Genomic DNA, 24352 nt, shown 5'->3' on the forward strand with positions numbered 1-24352 from the left:
ATAGTCTCTGCAGTAAAAAAAAATCATTTTAAGATTTTGATTTTAAACTGTACATTGAAATAGCAACCCCTCCAAACAAATACTTTGACGTTTTCTTTGGGATTAATGAAACCCAAACTTTTCTCTTGCTTGCTGATATAGTGTTTTAATTATGTGGTTGTCAAATGCAGCCAAAATATATCTTTTATGTTAATTTCGTTTTTACTTGCCAGAATATTAAACCTTTATTCATTCTTCTCGGCAGCACATTGTACTGAATAAAACATGAAATATTGTTCTTTGAAGTCAATCACAAAGCTACACGATGGGCTATCTGTGCTCTGCCAACCACAAGTATTAGAACCCAGTTTCTAGTGTTTTAAGTCCACAGATACACCGCTGTGCCACTGGATGGCAAAATGTGAAATACCAAAGTGTTTTGGCATTCCAGACAGATGATATTAAACTGCACAACCAAGGTAGAAAATTAAAATGCATTTCTTTCTGTGTAGAGTAACAATACTTGTGGTGATTCAGAAGTACACATAAATAAAAATATAAAGAAACAGGAAGTTCTGTTTAAATTGTTTGAATCTAATGGCCAGAAGATATTAAAGTTTGCTGCAAAATGTTCTATAAACAAAAGTTGAATAACACATACATTAATATCTACTAATAAAAACGAATTGGCCCGGCATGGCCGCGCGTTAAGGCATGCGACTGGTAATCTGAGGGTTGCGGGTTTGCATCCTCGTCGTGCCAAACATGCTCGCCCTTTCAGCCGTGGGGGCGTTATAATGTGACGGTCAATCCCACTAGAGTAGCTCAAGAGTTGGCGGTGGGTAGTGATGACTAGCTGCCTTCCCTCTAGTCTTACACTACTAAATTAGGGACGGCTAGGTGCAGTGGGCTAACAACCTACTCACATAAAAACGTGTTCAAGAAACCACAGTGTTTGCGGCCCTATGTTCCTTGAAGGAATTGAGTGGCAGATAATGATGATGAATAAAAACGAAATTATTATAACAGTCAGTATCTTTACAGTTATTGTCACTTGTACCTGAGCTGAAACATTTATGTAACAACTATGTAAACTGAAATTTTCATAAACGTGTTGCACTGTAAACTGGATCCATGGAAAGGCGTTCCATTGTAATTTGGATCCAGGAAAGATGTCATATTGTAATTTGGATTCCATAACACATCATCAAATCAGTCTGATGGGAACAACTTTCTGGTTCACAGCCAGTTTAAATACAAACCAATTTATGCATTTCCTTAAAATACAAAGAGTTTTCATAGAATGAAATAATTATACATTTAAAACTTCTTATTTACAATAATAAAGCCCCCAAGTGACTCAGCGGTATGTCTGCAGATTTACAACGCTAAAAACCGGGTTTCGATACTCGTGGTGAGCAGAGCACAGATAGCCCATTGTGTAGCTTTGTGCTTAATTCAAAACAACAACTACAATAATAAAGATAAAAAATAAATCAGACGGAAGTCTTTCTGAATTAAAAACAACACCAAATGTAAGATACAACAATTTGGAGGTCAGTTTATTTCAGTCACAACTTGAGTGTGGGAAAAAAAAGTCTTTCTTATAAACAACTTTTAAACATATACACGACAAAAATCATGAAAATAATGTCTATACATATAAATTAAAACACTGTACAGTTCTATTTCTTCTTTATTGTACATATATGGATTTCTTTTTATATCACCATCAGTTTTCATATTGGTTACACATGCCAGCAAACGTTTTTCACTTTCACAAATCCAAGAAAAAAAAAAGAAATAAGAACTAGATAAAACATATAAGAGAACAAAAATAATTTATCATAATTTTCCATCTGAATCCTTTTTTTTATAGGAACCTTTTATCCAACAATCAGTTACATACAACTTGTACGACTGCTGAGGAATGGTTAGTCACTTCAAAGATAAATTCTTCTTAAGTCATTAGGGGATGTAATCATGTTGCACTGTGGACACAACTTCTTGGCCCCCTAAAATACAAGAGAAATAAAGGAAATATATGCTTTCACAACTGAATGACTCAGATAATATGACTTGCATAAACTTAAGCCTTCAAACACAAAGAAACAGTTTATATTTTCTGTGAAATTTTAACAGTATAAAATGTAAATATGTTTGGCTTCAATTAATTTAAAAAGTTTTACCCAAGAATTACAGTAGTTTTGACTTTCTTTTCTTTCAAATATAAAAGAAATCTCCAGAAACTTTATTTTTCTTGTGTTCTGGGAGATGTAATATTCTCCTGATTATCATAAGATACACCCACAACTAAAAAGTTAGTACATTGAAAAGTTAAGTTCTTAACCTGTTACAGACTTCTGAAAGTTATTTAACATAAATATAATAATTTGTAGTAGTTTTAGAGAATGTTTGGTAGCTAAAAGTGTTAAATGGTGTAAATTTTACAATAACCTTAAAATAGGCTTAGTACATATAATGATACTTTTAAATATATTCAGCTTACTGGTAAATCATAAAACAGGAAAAATACATTGTTTTATTAAATAAATACAACCTAAAACATAATTTATTGTCTCTTGGTGTTTTATGAATTAATTTACTAAGTTTCTTATAATTAAAAATAAACATTATGACTTTAGTGTAAAGACAAAGTACTGATGAAAAATATGATTCTTAGACATTAGGCTTAACAGTAACAGTGTTGACAATGGGCGAGTGGTATTTGGTACTGAGTATTTAGTTTCAGGCCATAAGTATAAATACAATGGTTAAGACTAGTTAGGAGTTAAGCATTCACTATTTGTTATGTGTGTTTTTATGTGGGAACTTAGGAGTGGTATGTACTCTTAAGGAAGTAAGTAATGAAGATGTGCAATTTACAACTAGTAGAGTTTGTAGGCTCTAGTGGAAACTGGAGACTATAATAATCAAAGTACAGACAATAGATAAAGGGAAAGTGTATACTTTGGTACATGGTGACAGGAGGACCTTAAGCTTTTATATAGAAGGAATATATCAGCTAACAATGACTTTGAGGAAGTTAGAAAGGGTACTATCAGGGATATAAGTATTTAACTTAGTTATAATGACCCAACTCTTTAGAGCAATAAATTTCAGCCCTTGGCTTCTGCAGATGAGGAACTATTAGAAGGAAGGAAAACAAAAGGTTCTGAGAAGGATGTGGATGACAAGGAGGTTATAGTTATAGATGATTCTTTTAACATTCTTTGTAGATGAATGTAAGGATGTAGATTTGGTATATTTGGATTTTCAGAATGCATTTGACAAGGTCACACATAAAAGACTTGTAAAACAAAATCTCTATAGGTGTGGGAGATAAGTTAGCAAATTGGATAGAATAGTGGTTGGATGGAAGAATGTAGACAGTTGTTACAGGAAGTTCAGTCACTCTGAAATAATGTCAAAAGTGGATTACCTCAGGGTTCATACTAGGGACCTTTGCCCTTTTTGATTTGGATCAATAACATAGATATAGGAATGGTCAATAAATTACCTAAATTTGCAGATAATATTAAGGTATTGGGTGCTGCTGTGAGGAGGATGCTGCTGAGTTGAACAAATAAATGGCAGATGGGTTTTAACCATAATAAATGTAAGATAATTCATGTGGGTTATCATAATATGAATTATAAGTGTAATTTGGATGGGAATAACCTTAACAGTGTCATGAAAGAAAGGAAACTTGGTGTAATAGGTGATCAACATTGAAAGCCATCCAAGCAGTGTGTTGTTACTAGTGTAGGGCAAATATTTTAGATTCTATCTACAGAAATATTGAATACAAGAATAAAGAGGTTATAATTTCATTGTATAGGTCACAGGTTATGCCACATTTAGAATATTGTGTTCAGTCTTGGGTTCCTTACCTTAGTAAAGACATTGAATTGTTTAAAAGGATTAAGAGAAGGGTTACTATAATGGTGCCTGTGGTGAGGGGCTGTCAAGGCTGAAATCTCTCAATCTATTTTCTATTGAGAAAAAGAGGAGTTACAGATGAACTGATTGATGTGTTTAGATTGTAAAGGGAATTAATAATGTTGATACATCATACTTTGTCATACTCAACATTGAGGACAGTAGGGGACACAAATATAAATTTTGTCAAGGTAGAAATCATCTTCAAATAAGTTTCATTTGTCTGACAGGGTGGTTGGAATGGGTTGCCTTCAGATGTTGGAGAGGTAGTAAATTCAGAGGAGTTTAAGAAAAAGCATGAATGATAAAGGTTTTTTATATTTTTTAACTATTTCAGTTTAGAAGATGGAACAGCCAAGATGGACCAGTAGGTCCCATGTTGTTCCCACAAGAATAAACTAGGTATCAGACATTAAAAACTACATTTAAGTGGTCTTTAAATTTTTTTCAAACACTGTTGATACAATACCCATCTCTGTTGTTTTACATACAATGCTAAAACACAAGTTTCTTGAACTAGGTAACAAAATTCTATATGGTAATTATAAAAGTGCCTAGAACAATAAAGTGGATTAATTCAAAGTTTGTAACGACTGCTCTGTACATTCAGTAGTTCAAAATCTGTAAGTTTTAACAATATATATTAGATCACAAATTAGAATGTTTCAACAGATAAATAAGTTACTTGACTTACAGGCAAAATAGTTCAGCCATGATAAAAGAATTGACATAACAGATCATTAAGAAATAAAGTAGATTTCAAACGTTGCTCTAACTTGAGTGCTTTTCAAACAGCAAACTATTCAAATCAGAGGTTTGTGTCTTTTGAAAACTACTTGGTCAAAATACTTAGTTTTAAAATTATCTGGTCTGTCAATATGTGCAATAATATTAATGGCTTGCAAATAACCCAATTAATCAAATCTGTTATCTACTTAAAGATACCTTCATTCCTGGTTTTCAAGAATTCATTTAATATAGAGGCCTGTTTATAATATTTTACTTGGTGAAAACATTTTTCAGTTTTTTCTTTACATTGCAACCAAAAAGACATTTTGTGCTAAAAACCTGGCTGCTGTAAACAGCTATAGGTAGTAACCAGGATTTGCAATGGTACCAGCAATACCAGATACTGGTACTTGAGCAACTCTAATTATGTGACTTGAGAAGGTAGAAATTCCATTATTCTTGTGGAAAAACCTTTTTTCCCATCAAACCAACTAATCAATTACACTGTAATGGCTTTATTGTCTTGAACGTTAATTCCCGTATGACGAATTCATAAATGATATCCATTTTTCTCCTTCGCGTACAGATTTTTCACGAAATGTCATGTATATAAGTGAATAATTTTCATTGAAATCAGGTAGCATTTTATTACAATTAAAATAACGACAATCATTGGCTATAGATTTCTGTAGAACAGTCGTGATGCGAGAGTCTTATCAATTGTTCTAGAACCCACGAGTAGCACACTGCTAGCATACTAACACTTAACAGGCCACAGGAAGTGTCATTTTGGATAGCATATGTTTCTGTGTGCACTTTGACAAATTATTTTCAGTATTACTTATTTGTTACTAGGGCAACAAGTGGTTGTTTAAATGACCCAAATATATTCTGTAATATCTGTAGTACATTACAAAACATTACAGAATTCATTCAAAAAGGATGCTATGCATATTTTGGAATAATACTTGGGGACCAACACAAATCATGGGCTTTTCACTAGTTGTGTTAAAAAGTTGACACAGTAGACTAAAGTAATAAAAAGCTTTTGCCTTTTGGAATTCTAGTGGTCTGGCAAGAGCCCACAAACCAAGATGACTGTTACTTTTGCTCATGTAATATGTAAAGCTGCAACACTAGGAATAAAAAGACAGATTCATAGTCAAACCTGTAATCTTCTATAAGACTTGCTGTTCATGCACCTGAAGTCCCTGTACCTTCTTCACTGGAGACTCTCAATACATCTGATCCTGATTCTGATGTCCATATAAATGATGATAAGGATTGTTTTCATTCTGAAACGTCTGATCAACTACATCTTTTCACACAATGTGAACTTAATAAATTTGTGAAAGGTTTGGGCCTTCCAAAGATTTTGTGGCATTCAAACTTCAGACTAGGAACTTACTTTTCTCCAGGGATATCATTTTACTCTTACAAAATGATGAGAAAGAGTTTATACCTTATTTTTTGTAAGAATGTTCACTGGTTTATTAGAACAATGTCACTGATATCACTAGCAGGTGTAGTCTGTAAACCAAGTTAGTGGTGATTGCTCATTGATTCCTTCAAAAAAATTCTCAAAAGTGTTCTCCTTCACCATGGTAACATATATGCAGCTGTTCCTATTGCTTATTCGGTTCACTTCAAGGAAACGTACAAGATCAAACACAAAGAACATGGTAGCTTGGCACTGCCAGGTGTGTTAAGGTGTTCGACTCGTAATCCGAGGGTCGTGGGTTCGAATCCCTGTCGCACCAAACATGTTTGCCCTTTCAGTCGTGAGGGCATTATAATGTGACAGTCAATCCCACTACTAAAAGAGTAGCCCAAGAGTTGACAATGGGTGGTGATGACTAGCTGCCTTCCCTCTAGTCTTACACTGCTGAATTAGGGATGGCTAGCACAGATAGCCCTCGAGTAGCTTTGTGCGAAATTAAAAAAAACAAACAAACAAACAATAAATTGAGTTCTTCAAATTTCAAAATAAAACAATCATCCAGGTAACAATACCAATATTTTGACACATAACAATTAATTTAAATTCCAAAATTATTGTGCACTTTTAAACTACTTGTATGTTTTTATATTAAGAAGAAAAATATTATTCCTTAAATTAAGAGCGATTAGGGGTAATAAAAGTGGGTTAAACTTTCTACATAAACGTTAATCATAAATTACAATCAGTACTAGCATACAGAGACTACAGAGAATGAAACCATAGTTTTCACTGGATCCACAAATGGAAGTTTCTTGAAATTGTCCAAACCATTTCTAACATGACTGAATTCAAAGTTCACCACAAACATACTCAGTGGATGACTAGAACATTTCTGCCCAGCTGCAACTGGTCCACATTTTAAATTAAAAGGATTTTTAATTTGTAGGAAGGAACATTATCGATTCCTTTACTACTAATTTGAACTTTCCAGAGGATATACAAATACCTCATGATGGGAGTATTTAAAAAGAACATAAAAGTTCCTCATGATAAGAATGTTTAACACTAACTTCTGATTACAGCAGGATACCTACATAGATCCTGGTAATGAGTTCAAGACAGTATGCTTACTTATGGAGATTAGAGCGATTTGTTTCATCACTTGAGTAACGTTGCTGTTAACAGCATTTTCTGTTATAGAGAAACTGTATCAGTTTCATCTAATTTTTCAGGTTTGACCTTTTACACGACTCTTATATGTATAACTGGATCATAAGATTTGTGTATAACTGAATCATAAGAATCATGTATAACTGGATCATGAGATTCGTGTATAACTCGATCATAAGATTCATGTATAACTTGATCATAAGATTCAATGTTTTGATTAAAATGATTTTCATATTAAGACATAAGATGAATATCTTCATTGTATTCTTATTAGCTCACAAAGGTTAAGCTATTTCAAAATCCTTCAAGTGTTTATGCCTACAAATTAACTGACAGCCAAGCTGCTGAAGGTATTTGGTGTTGTTGTTGTTTTATTACCAAAGTCCTAAATCACAGGTCTTAAAAGTCAATATTTCAAACACATACTTGGTTGAATATTGTTAAGTGAATGATTTCAGTTAGCCTAAAAAAACAGAAACACCTGTATCCAAACGTTTGTGAAGTAAGAAATAATAGAAAAAACACACTCAATCTTGTATCTTAAGATATACATACACATCTTCCACAGTAAGAACTTGCATCGACTGTGTTGAAAAATTAATATACAGCAAGTATACCAGCAAAGATGACATATCACAATTCCTTCAAAACAGAAACTTGTCACAATAACAGTAACAGAAAACATTTCAGCCCTTTATTATTAATGGTTCTACCAAGAATACTGCATTACTAATGACAACAATAATCTGTTTTGTTAAACCTCATTGAAACTAGTCGTAGACTGCTAATGAGGTAGTTAGAAACTGATCATAGAAAAAAATCCATGTAATTAATGTTCTATTTATTATTTCAACATCCATAACAAGAAAAATATAACATAATGCTGAATAAAACCTTTCAATGTGTTGGAATTGATGGTACCGGTGCTGAGAACTCTGGCCAATCAAAATGTAACATTCATAATACTTTCCCTTGTCTACACTATATATTTTCACAGCAATGCTGCCCCCTGCCAGGCAGTTTTTAATTACTTTTCTAACAATTTCAGAAAATTACCTAATCACAAGTGATTGTGAAACATTTTAAAAACATAGATAGGTTTAATGTACTCTTCCTCATAAACTCTAAAATAATTTTACTGTGATAAAAGTATGAAAATATATTTGCTTTTAACCATTCCCAGTGCCACCTGGTGTGCTAAAAGAATACTTTAACAAAAGTTAGCCCTATCAGTCACAAATATTTTTTAAAATTATGTTGTTTGTTTTTAAATGACAAGGTAGAAAAGAATGTTTATAAATTAAACAATCAAAACAACTTTTATCAAAATGAGTTTTTCCCAAAATACATTCATATAACTAGCATCCATTCAAGTATCATACACAATATTCAAGCTTTCCACTTTGAAACAAATATGTAAGACTTACCAATGTTCTTAACCAGCATTCTTGACAGTGAACATGCCAACAACAAACAGACACTACAGGCTCTGTGTATGGTTCCTAAATATGATGAATTTTGTTAGTTAACCAAAACAAGATCCACATTCACTTGAAACAGAATTCAACGTGATTATTTCTGCAAATATAACACCTTTTATTATGCCTTTTTTTACTACAAGTTATTCACTATTATTCTCATTTTACTTTGTAACAACAACAGAAGAGAAACATAGAATCTTTTTAATAGGAGTGCATATACCATCACAATAGTTAGTACAATAAATATCTTGATACTGATGTCACAATACAATACATATGTAAATAAAGAAAATACATATTTAGGTATTGAGATCACAATACAATATGTACACAGGTACAGAAAATCTAAGTATTGATATCACAATATGATATGTATCTTCATATGGTAAATATGTATCTACATATTAACATCACAATACGATACATATCTAGAAACAGAAGTTTTACCAACAGTTTGTTAAAATGTCTGATAGTCTTGTCTATAATTTATTATCTATATTTTTAACATTGTCTTTTATTTCACACTTTACGGTGATTTTTCAAATCGTCAGGTTTTATCGGCTGATTGGCAGCTGGTAGAAGTAAAATAAGATGCTAATATCCATCTATCTATTTTGTTACTGTTAATTTGTTATGTTACTTTACATGTAATGTCTTAGGTAAAAGAAATGAAGACAACATGAGGTACTCAACATCCACCTTCTCCTATTGAGTGATTAAACTTCAGCAAAAAAAAAATATTTTATTAGAAATTCTGATTTTCTCTGTACAAAAGATATAATGTTTACTGAAAGCGTGCCAAATTTTATGACGAAACATAAATCAAATCTGACGACGTATTGAAAGAACCGTATCATAGCTTCACGACATGATACTCATTTAGTATTGCTTTTCACCACACCTTTAATTTTTCAGTACAGACAAAACAATGGAAAACAAAACAGACAATTAATCAGATAATTAAAGTGATTTCTAACTATCTAGTGGACGTCCTGCATAAAAAAACAAGAAAATTACTGCACCATTTTCATGTTGTACATTATTATTTTCCAATGTGATTTGCATAGTTAGTTAAGTTTGTCTACGTCTTAATTAAAATATGTCGCTTGACGGAAGATTTGAAATATTTATCTTTAATTATCATCTCAGCCTTCATTTCTAAGTTTTCATCTCAAAATATATTTTGCATCCAGCAGGAGTAACTGAACATTAATGTGATTAATACGTTATGCATTTATCTAGATCATGAGAATTCAAAACAATAATCTTTACATTAGAAGAATTTTGAAAGCTTTAAAAATAAATAAATAAAGTGTTACAAGAACTGCTATACTTAATGATTTTCATTAAATCATAAATCCAGATGACGCTAGTTAAATCTTAAAGTCATCTGATTGGATGTATAGATAATTTAAATGTTGTACATAATCATGTCCTATTATTAGAAACAAAATTTTCCATTCAAGAAATAAATATATTTTCACCAAAAGCTATTTCAGTACAATAAGATATATTTTGTTAGGTAAGTCTTCAGATGAATTAGTACTGATGAAGGTTTTTAAGTTGTATAGAATCATTATTCAAACAAAGATGAAATAAACAGATGATACTGAACAGCTTAACCAGAATACAACAATCGAGAATTGTGAAAATTATAGAAGTGGTAATTTTTTGTGTTTATTTGGTTGATATAATAAGTTAATTTCTTAGATTTCATATAACATCTAGAATACAAACAAATTATTTCACTTACTAATATGTAAAAAGAATATAAAATTATTAGTGACAACACTGCTAATGAAAGTAGCATTTAATTAATTAAAAAAAAACATCTTGAAGTCAACTGTTATCAATAACCAAATTTAGTTGTGATCCTACTTACCTCGTCCTATGTTAAATTTAGTTGTGATCCTACTTACCTCGTCCTACGTTAAATTTAGTTGTGATCCTACTTACCTCGTCCTACGTTAAATTCAGTTGTGATCCTACTTACTTCGTCCTACGTTAAATTTAGTTGTGATCCTACTTACCTCGTCCTATGTTAAATTTAGTTGTGATCCTACTTACCTCGTCCTACGTTAAATTTAGTTGTGATCCTACTTACCTCGTCCTATGTTAAATTTAGTTGTGATCCTACTTACCTCGTCCTACGTTAAATTTAGCGTATTACAGGAATTACTTAATTTACTCACCATACATATTAAACACTTCATCTTCTCACTGTTATGATTTTGTCTTTCTAGTTCCATAATTCGGGACTTTAAAGATGTAACTGTCTGAAGCTTATTTTGTGTAACGGTGTGTTTTCTACAATAAATAAAACATTTTTAATTTTACTGTACTTATGAGTTTAGAATACATAAAACATAATTAAAGTAACTTGAAAGTTTTAAGACACTTATATTATTTCCAAGCTATTCTATATTTACTATTCTACTCGCATGCAAGAGAGGCAGGTTAAATATTTACTATTCTACTCGCATGCAAGAGAGGCAGGTTATATAATTACTATTCTACTCGCATGCAAGAGAGGCAGGTTATATAATTACTATTCTACTCGCATGCAAGCGACAGGCATATATTTACTTATATATTTACTATTCTACTTGCATGCGAGTGACACAGGTTATATATTTACTATTCTACTCGCATGCAAGAGAGGCAGGTTATATATTTACTATTCTACTTGCATGCGAGTGACACAGGTTATATATTTACTATTCTACTTGCATGCAAGTGAGGCAGGTTATATATTTACTATTCTACTCGAATGCAAGTGAGGCAGGTTATATATTTAATAATACAGTTAGTGTTTGGTTAAATACAAATAATATTAAGTTATTAGTCCTTATCCTAATTCTAATTTGTAAAAAGATTACAAATTACATTTCTCTAAGTTAATTTAATCCATACCACAACAGTTTTTGTTCATGCAACCTGATAATATAAAAAGTGTCTCAACCACCACTGTCTCTGACTTTCCCAGCCAACCTGACAGGCCTTGTAGTTTGCATGACAGATGCAGACTGGCTGACACATTCATATAAATTCTTTATTTGAAAACATATAAGTTCTTGGAATTTATAAGTTTTATACATCAAAATGAATTAATATGGACTTTAACAAATCAAATAATGTTTTGAGTGTGTATTTAAAATTTGATTTCTAAACAAAATAAAGAAATTTAAAAAGCATGAGAAAATAACATCAACAATGGATCATTGTGTTATTGTTTAAAATTAATAAACTAATAACCGAGCTTGAATATCCCAAATAATCTTTCAACACCAACTTTACAGTCAACTGACATGTACTCCCAGGAACTGGACAAGCCTTAAGTTATGTTAGTGTCTGTTTTAGCACAAAGCCACACTGGGCTGTCTGCAGCATTTACTGCAAGAAATCAAACCCTGGATTTATGTATTTATTTTAAGTTCATAAACTTACCATTGATTCAGTGGGAGCTGAGTTATTTCACAGTCACCAAACATGAAGTTGTACATCAAGACGGAAGACTTTGTGAAAAGTGGCTCATGTGAAACATTATAAAAGATAATTTTGGATTTTTTTCTCAAGCACGATGCTATATTTTCTAATTTGTTCTAAACTTTCTTTGAACTAAGCCTACTCACTTAATGACAGGTTTGTTTGTTTTTATATTCATTCAAAGTTACTCAAATACTATCAGGACTGGCCTTCCTCAAATCTGAACTGATAGACTAGAGGAAAGGCAACTATACAACAGCACCCACCACAAACTCTTGGGGTACTCTTACATGACCAAACAGTGGGACTTGGCTTTCAACTTTGTAACACGTCTATAGCCTCAAAGCATAAAGCATGATTATTATTTTTGATTTTACAATAATTTAATATTAGCAACGCATGCTATTTACTGGGTCCATTAATGATAGAAAACTGCTCTTGTTATACATGTAATTTAACAACACAAAGAGGTTTCTTGGCCTTTCTAGGCCATCCCTTCCACAAAACTTAAATTGAAATAAAAATGGGTGAGCTTGATCAGGTGGTGAAGCTGCTCAACTCGTAATCTGGAGATTGTGGGTTTGAATCCCCATCTCATCACACATGCTTGTCCTTTCAGCCATGGGGGGATCATAATGTGACAGTCAATCCCACTATTTGTTAGTAAAAGAGTAGCTCAAAAGTTGTTGGTGGGTGGTGAAGCATAGCTGCCTTTCCTCTAGTCTTACACTGCAAAATTGGGGATGGCTAGTGCAGATTGCCCTCATGTAGCTTTGTGCAAAATTCAAAAACAAACAAAAATAAACCTTTCAAAGCTGGTTCCTCTGATTCAAATATTCATCAAGTCTTTCATTAAAATCTTTCAATTAACTGCAACTACCACATCTGAAGGCAGTACATTTATTACAAAGACCAACCACTGCATTAGAGAAATAAAGCTGTCTTAAATAAAGATAACTCCTACATCATGATAAAATCTTTGGATTTTTTCTATACAGGATCCTTTTCAATACCTAATATTTTTATCAAACAAAAATAATTTTAACCTTTGTCGTATTTCACTGGATAGACATTAAAACAATATCAGTATTTTTAAGTTCTTTTTACATTTATTATTAAGCACAATATGTATTAATATCTAATCAACTGACCAACATTGTTTATTCAAGAGATGTTTTTTAAAGTGGTAAGTTAGGTTTCATTTTTAATAGTAAACAAGCTTTGACCACCTGCAGTAGTTTGGAGATGGAATTTTGAACTAGTAGAATAATAGTTTGAACACAGAATCTTAAAAATACTAGGGCAGTAGTTTGGAGGTGGAATTTCGAACTACTAGGACAATAGTTTGGAGATGGAATTTTGAACTACTAGGACAATAGTTTGGAGATGGAATTTTGAACTACTAGGACAATAGTTTGGAGATGGAATTTTGAACTACTAGGACAATAGTTTGGAGATGGAATTTCAAACTACTAGGACAATAGTTTGGAGATGGAATTTCAAACTACTAGGACAATAGTTTGGAGATGGAATTTTGGAGATGGAATTTAAACTACTATAGTTTGGAGATGGAATTTCAAACTACTAGGACAATAGTTTGGAGATGGAATTTCGAACTACTAGGACAATAGTTTGGAGGTTTCAAACTACTAGGACAATAGTTTGGAGATGGAATTTCGAACTACTAGGACAATAGTTTGGAGGTGGAATTTCGAACTACTAGGACAATAGTTTGGAGATGGAATTTTGAACTACTAGGACAATAGTTTGGAGGTGGAATTTCGAACTACTAGGACAATAGTTTGGAGATGGAATTTTGAACTACTAGGACAATAGTTTGGAGATGGAATCTCGAACTACTAGGACAATAGTTTGGAGATGGAATTTCGAACTACTAGGACAATTGTTTGGAAACTAAATTTTGAACAAGTAGGACAATAGTTTGGAGACAAAATTTTGAACTACTAAGATAATAGTTTGGAGATGGAATTTTGAACTACTAGGACAAGTCCACATGAAGATTTGCTCTACGAGCTACAAACAATTGCAGATGAATGAAGCTCACTAAAACTTTATCCAAAATGGTTGTACAACAACTGTCCCCATAGGATAATTGTTCTCTGGACAATACTCTCCAGAGTCATATCTTCTTATACTAATATAAGTGACTAAAATAAGATAAAATAACATATTTCTGATATTCTGTAGAAGAATGAACTATGTGAAACTGTTTAACCCTCTCGCCTTGGTTACCGATGAAGATTTTCAAAACCACAATTTGTTAAGAGTTTCTGAGAAGAACAGCTCACAACTCACAGTACTGGTGTGCTTATGTTGTATATCTTTGCACAGTTCAATGTTTTTATTTTATTAGAATAAATAAAAATTTACCACAAAACCTATATTACTTTCTCCTACTAAAACATTTTTGGATAATTCATTCTTCTACCAAATACACTGTTGTTTTTTTCCCTGTTTTATTCTGTTATATTAACATAATAAGATGTGGTTGTTGGGAGAAGTTGTCAAGTTTCCATCCAAAATGTATGTTGCACTTACAGAAAGTGACGACCTGGACTTACGACTTCAAGTAACGTAAAAACTTGAACTTTTGACCTCAGGATTCATAGAATAAGTGAAAATGTAAAGTGTAGTAACTATGCTGGTTCTGTTTATTATTACACTAAAATAATATCTATTTTAAGCATATCCTTTACCTTAAATAGAATGGCTTCTATGCAACTTGATATGTAAAAACAATAGACAATTTAACACATGATGAAAAATTTCTTTAAGACTCTAAACTCAATTCTACACGTTTCACTGTCATCAGGAGGCACATAGCGTTGAGTTATAGAATGTTTCTTATACATTAAGTTCTCTAAACTTCTGTACCCCTCAACCTTTACAAAAACTTTTATAAGTAATTTACAAACCAAGTTTGATCACTTCTTTATTACCATTATAAATAAATTTATCATAAAACATTAACACTAAATGCCTTTTCTTTGCATGAGATGCCTACTGCTGACCACAGCACAGGTAACTTGAAAATTATAACTATAATTGTGATAATTTGTCACATACTCAAGGAAACTTTTGTCAAACCTTTCCTAATAAATCTTCAAACATTTCACCCATAATTGAAACAACACAAACAGGTCCCATTACTACAAGGAGTAACAAATTACTGTGGAGGAAAGTGGATAATTTGTTTGTTGTAACTTACTCTGATTCCATTTCCCCATTGGTTAGAGCAGCCTGTTTGGTTTCTTCCAGTTGTGGCTGATGTTCTGGAAATGCAAAAATATAAATCTCGTTAACGTGGGCGTGAGCGGAAAATTTTAGCAGTGCTAAAAATTCCTAACCATTATAAAATAATTATTTCCCTTTCACTTCAGTAACACATATGCTATCATTATTGGTAGTAACTTTGTGGAATACATCACTGGTAGTAGCTTCGTAAAATACGTTACTGGACTACACATTCCATGGAATTCAGTCTACAAAATAAAACCAAAACTCAACATATTAAGAAACCAAATAAACACAACCACAAAACTATGTTCACCTGACAAAATTAACAATGAAATCAACAAAATAAAACAACAAACAAACAATAACAAATTCAAAGAAACACTTATAGCATTACACTACTTTATGCCACATATTCTCAATATATGTAAAAAAAAAACCAACGTTTGGAGAAAAACAGAACACAACATTCCAGTAAACACCAAATGCATTCAAAAACCGGTACAAAACTAAAATCCATACTATATAAAAATTACACTGATAAATGCAACACCAACATTATTTACAACATACAATGCAACAACTGCCACAACTTCTATATCGGAGAGACAGGCAGAAAAATAGAATCCAGAGTCAAACACTTCACAATTTTTTGAACACTGCAAGTCAAGTAAGAACAACATAACCACAGGAAACACCAACATACTAAGTAGGGAAACAATCTTAAATGATTGCAATATCAAAGAAGCCTTACTTATACAACAACTAAAACCAAAATTAAACCTATATAAAGGAGCACCTTTATACCTATACTAATTAATAACCTAGCATCTGACTGCAACGCTCCCTACAATCTTGTACCCTGAGACATGTGCCCAGCAATGTTCAGTTGCAAACTCTCCTTGTGAACTTGAAGCTGGCTGAAGAAGATGAAAACATTGTTCTGTACATTATTTTAGTATCCATACCACCTGTCTTCAGAATACATTTTCAATTAAATTAAAACATGGATGGACAATCAGCATGTCAAGCTATGATTTAGAAAGTCTGAAGCTCCGAGTGTCACTGAAGATATTCTACTGAGTCACCTGTGTGTACGTGAAGGCATTATAATGCTATACAGAGGCTGCAGGAACTGAAGAATAACTGTCCTTCTTCTGCTGGTGAGTTTCAAATTAGGGACGCCTACGTTTGAACATTAAGGCATGTGTTACACAAAACTGAAGATACAGAAATTTGTTAAACTAATTTGTATTTCATGAAAAGCTATCGCTATCTGAAAGAGTGGGCTGCAGTTGTCTTTGAATACACTTTCCAATGCAATAAATATGATCATTTTAACTGTAACATTACACACTTTATTATGTCCAAAATATTCACAAAAAATATATATTGCCTGTTCAATCTAATAAACATTGTCAACTTTTAGGCTTACAGTCTTAGAGAAAGAACTGTTAGGTTTTTCTCTCAGTTTCTTTATTTTAAAGTTGCACAATGAGATATCTGTACTTTCTACATTTTTAGTATGGTCATTTGGTTAATAATATTTATAAAATGTAGGACATAAACATTTGTATAACAGTAAATAAAAATGGTAAAGGAACCAGAAAACTTAAAAACTGATTTCAAATATGCCAACCAACAGTTTTCTAACCCTAACTGGTACCAACTAAAGTGCAAACTTTTTAAAGTCAGTGAAAATACTAATGTTAATAACACTCTTTGTGAATGAAAGATAAAAAATTGAAACAAAACTGACATAGTGTTTGACCCTGAAGAAGAAAGGTCAACCTTTCGAAAGGAGTTGGATTTTTATTCATTTATATCAAGATTTCTCAAACCTTCATGTTCTTCTAACACCATGGACAAAACTTTTAATGTATCTCAGAACGGCTGGTCGGGATATTAACACTTTTATTGATAAGCAGAGCACAATGTTTCGACCTTCCTAGGTCATGTCATCCTCAGGTTATAACAAAGAGAGTTTGCAACAGACTGTTTCCAGACACGTCTTAGGGATGACAGTATAAACAGACACAGGATTGTAGGGGGCGTTGCTGTTGGACGTTAGGTTATTAATTAGTATTTTTCATTTAAGTTTCTTTTATTTCAAGTGGGTTTCTCATCATCAAGAAAAACGTTTAATGTTTGTTTACACTTAACAGTTTATACAATGAACAGCACCACTCTAGAGGTAGCATTAATAGATTAAAATCTTCCACCAGCTATGAATAAATCTGTTTTTAAGAGTATTTAATAAAATTAAAGTACCATTTTCACAAACCCATTTCCTTCCTTCTGGGATCCTGTCTTGTTCCTCAGCATCTCTGAAACAACAGTAAAATGATCCAATTTATCAGTCCGAATGTTTAACTTTAAGTATAATTTAATGTGATAGCTTCAGAACATTTTATAGATACAGAAAGTAATGATATACCCCATAGTTCATAACAAAGAAATCAGCTTTTTAAGATGTGTCTACTTAGAAATCCATTCAACTTCCATTAAACAATATGGGGGTCTACGACTTTGCTGTTTACAGTGTCCCTAATAACATGTAAGTCACATAAACTAATACAAACAAAAATACCATGGATACTATATCTAATCTCACTGACTACTTCTGAGGTTTCCTGTGTATTTTACTTAGAAAATGGAGGTCTTCACCAAAATTTTGGGTCACTTTATTAAATAGTTTTAAGGCAAAATTACTAAATTTGAATATAAGTAGACCCAACCTCATGGTAAAAAAATGAGACAAAAAATTATGATTTCACAATTAACAGTTTTCAATACAGCCCAACCGTGAATCGCCAGTTAAAGTAACAATCTAAAAACCAAAAATTAATAACTACACTAATGGACAACAACCTATCAACCCTTGCAAGTCTTACAAGCTATTAACTTTACAAGGCTTGGCATACTTGGGTAACCAATAAAACATTATTGACACATTTATGAGTCACTATCAACACGTGTTGTTGAAACAGTGCCAGTCTTCTCTTCCTTCCACTATTTTAACACAGTTACTATATGATGTTCCCATACAATATTTGATGTTATCCATCCATATATTCTTTAGCTGGCCTCTTCCTCTTTTTACATTCATCTTTCCTTCTAGGAACAGTCTTTTTATTCCATTTCTTCTCATTATAAGTCCAAGGTACTCCCACTTTCTTATCTTGATAACAGAGTTCTTTCAGTTTTCATCATTTATAATATTCGTTGATTTCTCTTCTGCTCAGAACTCTACTACAGATCTGCAGTACTTTTAGCAGCTGCTTCACATGTTGTCCACTTTTCAGCATCATATACTAGGATTAACAACACACAGCATTTAACTAGTATCATCCATGTCGTTATACCAAAGTTGGCATGTTGTTATATCAATGTTGACATGTTGTTATATCAATGTTGGCATGTTGTTATATCAATGTTGGCATGTTGTTATATCAATGTTGGCATGTTGTTATATCAAAGTTGGCATGTTGTTATATCAAAGTTGGCATGTTGTTATATCAGTGTTGGCTTGTTGTTATATCAATGTTGACATGTTATATCAATGTTGGCAAGTTGTTATATCAATGTTGACATGTTGTTATATCAATGTTGGCATGTTGTTATATCAATTTTCGCATATTGTTATATCAGTGTTGGCATGTTGTTATATCAGTGTTGGCATGTTGTTATATCAATGTTGACATGTTATATCAATGTTGGCAAGTTGTTATATCAATGTTGACATGTTGTTATATCAATGTTGACATGTTGTTATATCAATGTTGGCATGTTGTTATATCAGTGTTGGCATGTTGTTATATTAATGTTGGCACGTTGTTATATCAATGTTGGCATGTTATATCAATGTTGGCAAGTTGTTATATCAATGTTGACATGTTGTTATATCAATGTTGGCATGTTGTTATATCAGTGTTGGCACGTTGTTATATTAATGTTGGCATGTTGTTATATCAATTTTTGCATGTTGTTATATCAATGTTGGCTTGTTGTTATATCAATGTTGGCTTGTTGTTATATCAATGTTGGCTTGTTGTTATATCAATGTTGGCATGTTGTTATATCAATGTTGGCATGTTGTTATATCAATGTTGACATGTTATATCAATGTTGGCATGTTATATCAATGTTGGCATGTTGTTATATCAATGTTGACATGTTGTTATATCAATGGTGGCATGTTGTTATATCAATGTTGACATGCTGTTATATCAATGTTGGCTTGTTGTTATATCAATGTTGGCTTGTTGTTATATCAATGTTGGCTTGTTATATTAATGTTGACATGTTGTTATATTAATGTTGACATGTTGTTATATTAATGTTGGCATGTTGTTATATCAATGTTGACATGCTGTTATATCAGTGTTGGCTTGTTGTTATATCAATGTTGGCATGTTGTTATATCAATGTTGGCTTGTTGTTATATCAATGTTGGCTTGTTGTTATATTAATGTTGACATGTTATATCAATGTTGACATGTTGTTATATCAATGTTGGCTTGTTGTTATATTAATGTTGACATGTTGTTATATTAATGTTGACATGTTGTTATATTAATGTTGACATGTTGTTATATCATGTTGTTATATCAATGTTGGCACGTTGTTATATCAATGTTGGCTTGTTGTTATATCAGTGTTGGCATGTTGTTATATTAATGTTGACATGTTGTTATATCAATGGTGGCATGTTGTTATATCAACATTGGCATGTTGTTATATCAGTGTTGGCTTGTTGTTATATTAATGTTGACATGTTGTTATATTAATGTTGACATGTTGTTTATCAGTGTTGGCATGTTGTTATATCAATGTTGGCATGTTGTTATATCAATGGTGGCATGTTGTTATATTAATGTTGGCATGTTGTTATATTAATGTTGACATGTTATATCAATGTTGGCATGTTGTTATATTAATGTTGGCATGTTGTTATATCAATGTTGGCATGTTGTTATATCAACATTGGCATGTTGTTATATCAGTGTTGGCTTGTTGTTATATTAATGTTGGCATGTTGTTATATCAATGTTGGCATGTTGTTATATCAATGTTGACATGTTATATCAATGTTGACATGTTGTTATATCAGTGTTGACATGTTGTTATATTAATGTTGACATGCTGTTATATTAATGTTGATATGTTGTTAAATACACTCCTGGATATTTCTAATCTTCCTTTAATTTCCACTTTACTATAAACATCTTCAGTGTACTAAAAGTACAAAACATTTTTTAAGTTCAGTTCATGTTTTCTCTGTAGTTACATCTTGGTTCTTAGTTACTACCACTGATTTTGTCTTTTTAGCTTTCATCTCCATTTCACAGTGTTTTCCTTTTTAACTTAATTCATTTACTAACTTTTATAGATCTGGTAAAGTTGGAGTAAGTAATGATATGTCATCTCATATCTTAGGTTGTTGATATTAATTCTTTTTACGTTCTAATTCTCTCTATATATTTTCCATGTACAGGTTTAAGAAAGTGGGCAATAATACACGTCCTTGTTTGACGTCTTTCTTTCCTGATTTTAAACGTTCGTCAGGCACCTGCATATTTCTTTGATGAACAGTTTGTACCTCCAAGTAAGAAAGTTAATGTTGAACAAGATTAATTTTCTTTCTTTGCAGTAATTAAAACACTCTATACACATTAGAATACATAGCAAATGATTATTTAGGTTAAAAATAAAAGCCATCATAAAAGAACCATATCTGTGTTTATTTAAGTATAATTCTGTGAAGTAAAACATCAAGTGTAAAAATACATTAATAAGTCCTTTTTTACAGTCTTGCTTTAATAAGAAAACTGTTATTAATATTCTCACATTATGATGACTTACATTAGCAATGCTCTTCTAAGCAGTTCTCTCTCTCTATTCTCTGTTGGCTCATCCGAAGAGCATGGTATAATATCGGCTTCAGTGTATCTAGTGTTTAGCATCAAGGAATCTATAGTGAACGTTACAGTATAAAATAAAAACTGTTCATGCTTTCCGCATCATCAAACATTACATGACACCCAGCCTGACAAACATAACTGAATTCATGTTAATTTTGAATATTCTTGTTGAATACATGCATTTTAAAACTTAAAATCATGTTTGTTTGTTTTTATGACTGCATAACTTGCTAGCCATTATTATAATATTTTACTGCCCACACTAATATTTGAGGCATTGTTTTTATCAGAATTTTGACCATATTTGGTATAAAGGTTGAGTGCCTTATAAGAATAATTGTTTAAAATTTGTTGAATGTAGGTCAAAGGTCAAGATCGTATTACCACTGAATGAATATAATTTGAAGTAAATTTATATATGATGACTTTCTAGACACACAAAACTAATTAATATTAATGAAACACATCATTTGGTATCCCAAATAATACTTTTCTTTAAGGAGGTGATAACAGATTGTACTGTCTCGTGCCTGTTGCAAATAATATTCGATTCCAGGACCAAGGACCGGCATAGCCAGATTGGCGAAGGCGTTCGACTCGTAACCTGAGGGTCGCGGATTCGAATCCACGTCGCACCAAACATGCTCGCCCTTTCAGCCGTGGGGCGTTATAATGTGACAGTCAATCCCACTATTCGTTGGTAAAAGAGTAGCCCAAGAGTTGGCGGTGGGTGGTGATGACTAGCTGCCTTCCCTCTAGTCTTACACTGCTAAATTAGGGAAGGCTAGTGCAGATAGCCCTTCTGTAGCTTTGCGCGAAATTCAAAAACAAACAATCAATCCAAGACCAAAATCTCATGATTCCAATTCAATCACTTACAACTTGATAAAGTGGTAAATAATATATTAAACTTAACCTAACCTGAACTTTAACACTTTCAATGTTCTATCCCTAATCTAATTTAAACGCGAACTCAATTACTTATAAAATAACGTTACACATTTAATATAAAAACGTTCTTAAAGGATACTGTGGCTGGCCATAGGTGGCAGTATCGTCGCTATCTACGTTCAGATCTCGCTCATCGTCTTCGCTGTTATGTCTTCTTGTTTGGAAACCTGATGCTGAAAGATTTGAAATATTTCACAGTTACATAATACGTTACGTTTTCACTGTTCGTGTTCTTCCTGGTACAGACTGATCACTCCTTACATTTACATCCTCGACGGAAAAAATCAACATTTTTTGAACCATTTATTACTAGATTACGCTTTTCATTAGCGATTATTTCTTACATCTTTATACTGAATAAGTTATTCAAGCTTCGTGCATGAAATACGTAATGAGTTAAATAATGAGGACATTTTACTGACTGATCTGTCCCCGAGGAACAGAAGTAAGTCTAAAGACTTACAACGCTAAAATCCGGGATTTGATTTCTCAGCGGTGGGCACAGCAGATGCAGCCCAATGTGGTTTCCTTTTTAAAATACACAAACAGTTAATACATCTCTTCAGCTATAAACTCTGAAACCTATTGGTAGTCGTTCGGTGCTAAATTAATATTCGACTTACCCAACTTAATTCAAATGTTTGTGCTCGTAAGTAAGCATGACGTTACACAATGGACTGTCTGTGTTCTGTCCACCAAGGGCATCGAAATTCGGTTTCTAGCGTTGTAAGTCCGAAGACATACTGGGTTAGGGATAATTCAGACCCACCTGCAAATATTCCTTTGAATATCGACGTTGCTCGTATCCTGATTTGACCCGCCCACTCGTACTCTTGAAACGTATCTTCCGTTTCGACATCCACAGTTTCATCTTCCGAACCATTGTTTTCTTTCTGATGATAACCAAAACATTATCAGTATCGAACTTTTCGATATGGACAACCAGTTCAACAGAATAATAAAAAAACAACTGTTTTCTCAGCTTGTTACGACATCCAAAAACTAAAATAAAAAGAATTACCGAAGAGAATCGAAAGCTTTTCAATAACAAACAACAGCAAAAAGACTACTTTAGCTCCCTCTGGCACCATGTTTACAAATCATAACCAACAATAAAAATTCAAATATCACCATCGTGCACAAACCCAGAGAAATATTTAAAATCACAATTCTTATCCAACTCTGCGATAGCAGGATTAATACATACACAAGGGGCTTTGATGTATTCTAAAGACGGCTAATATGGGTATTAAAACTTTAACTGAAATAATGTACACAACAACGTTTCGTAGGTTATCTTCAGGTTAACAAAGATGGTTTTTAACATCCAGCTTCTGTTAAACGCATTATTTTACAGCGGCTACTGTGTCACCTGAATTCTGTAATTGTTTACAGAAAGGCATGTTGGTGTGTTTTATCATTTAAAAAATTACACAGGATAATAAACACTTATAGACAGCTTAAAACCTCAAAGTTTGTTGGAAGTAAAATGTTTCACTGGGGAGACACAACGGGTACGTCTGCGGACTAACAACGCTTGAATCGGGTTTCATGATGAGCAGGACACAGCTTAATTGTTTGCAGTTAAGCAGAAAGCTACAGAATGGGTTATATGTGCTTTGCTCATCACGGGTATCGAAACCCGGTTTCTAGCGTTATAAGTCCGCACATATACATACTGCAGTGCCACTGGGTGCGTGTGTGTGGGGCGGTCAGAACAAAGATAGCCCCTTGTGGTGATTAACTTGCTTCTTAAGGTCGCGGGTTCGAATCCCCGTCGAACCAAACATGCTCGCCCTTTCAGCCGTGGGGGCATTATAATGTAACGGTCAATCCCACTATTCGTTGGTAAAAGAGTATCCCAAGAGTTGGCGGTGGGTGATGATGACTAGCTGCCTTCCCTCTAGTCTTAGCTGTTAAATTAGAGACGGAAGCGCAGATAGCCCTCGTGTAGCTTTGCGCGAAATTGAAAACAAAACCAAACTTCTCGCGTC

The 24352-nt window shown here is 32.8% G+C and overlaps 1 protein-coding gene across 3 annotated transcripts in view; it reads right to left on the minus strand.

Annotated features, from left to right (window-relative positions):
• Positions 1–1488: 1488 nt before the first annotated feature.
• LOC143248539 (E3 ubiquitin-protein ligase RNF220-like) overlaps positions 1489–24352 on the minus strand; it is a 143330-nt gene continuing 120466 nt past the window's right edge. For all 3 annotated transcript variants that reach the window (XM_076496969.1, XM_076496968.1, XM_076496967.1), the window contains exons 8-15: positions 23128–23251; positions 22438–22531; positions 21349–21435; positions 17755–17810; positions 15458–15521; positions 10935–11049; positions 8689–8763; positions 1489–1994 (exon numbers count right to left, since the gene is read on the minus strand). In XM_076496969.1, coding sequence (XP_076353084.1) covers positions 1923–1994; positions 8689–8763; positions 10935–11049; positions 15458–15521; positions 17755–17810; positions 21349–21435; positions 22438–22531; positions 23128–23251 — 687 coding nt within the window. In that variant the 3' untranslated portion in view covers positions 1489–1922. The remainder of the gene's footprint in view (positions 1995–8688; positions 8764–10934; positions 11050–15457; positions 15522–17754; positions 17811–21348; positions 21436–22437; positions 22532–23127; positions 23252–24352) is intronic.

Source organism: Tachypleus tridentatus, chromosome 4, assembly GCF_004210375.1.
Source record: "Tachypleus tridentatus isolate NWPU-2018 chromosome 4, ASM421037v1, whole genome shotgun sequence".
Lineage (NCBI taxonomy): Eukaryota > Metazoa > Arthropoda > Merostomata > Xiphosura > Limulidae > Tachypleus > Tachypleus tridentatus.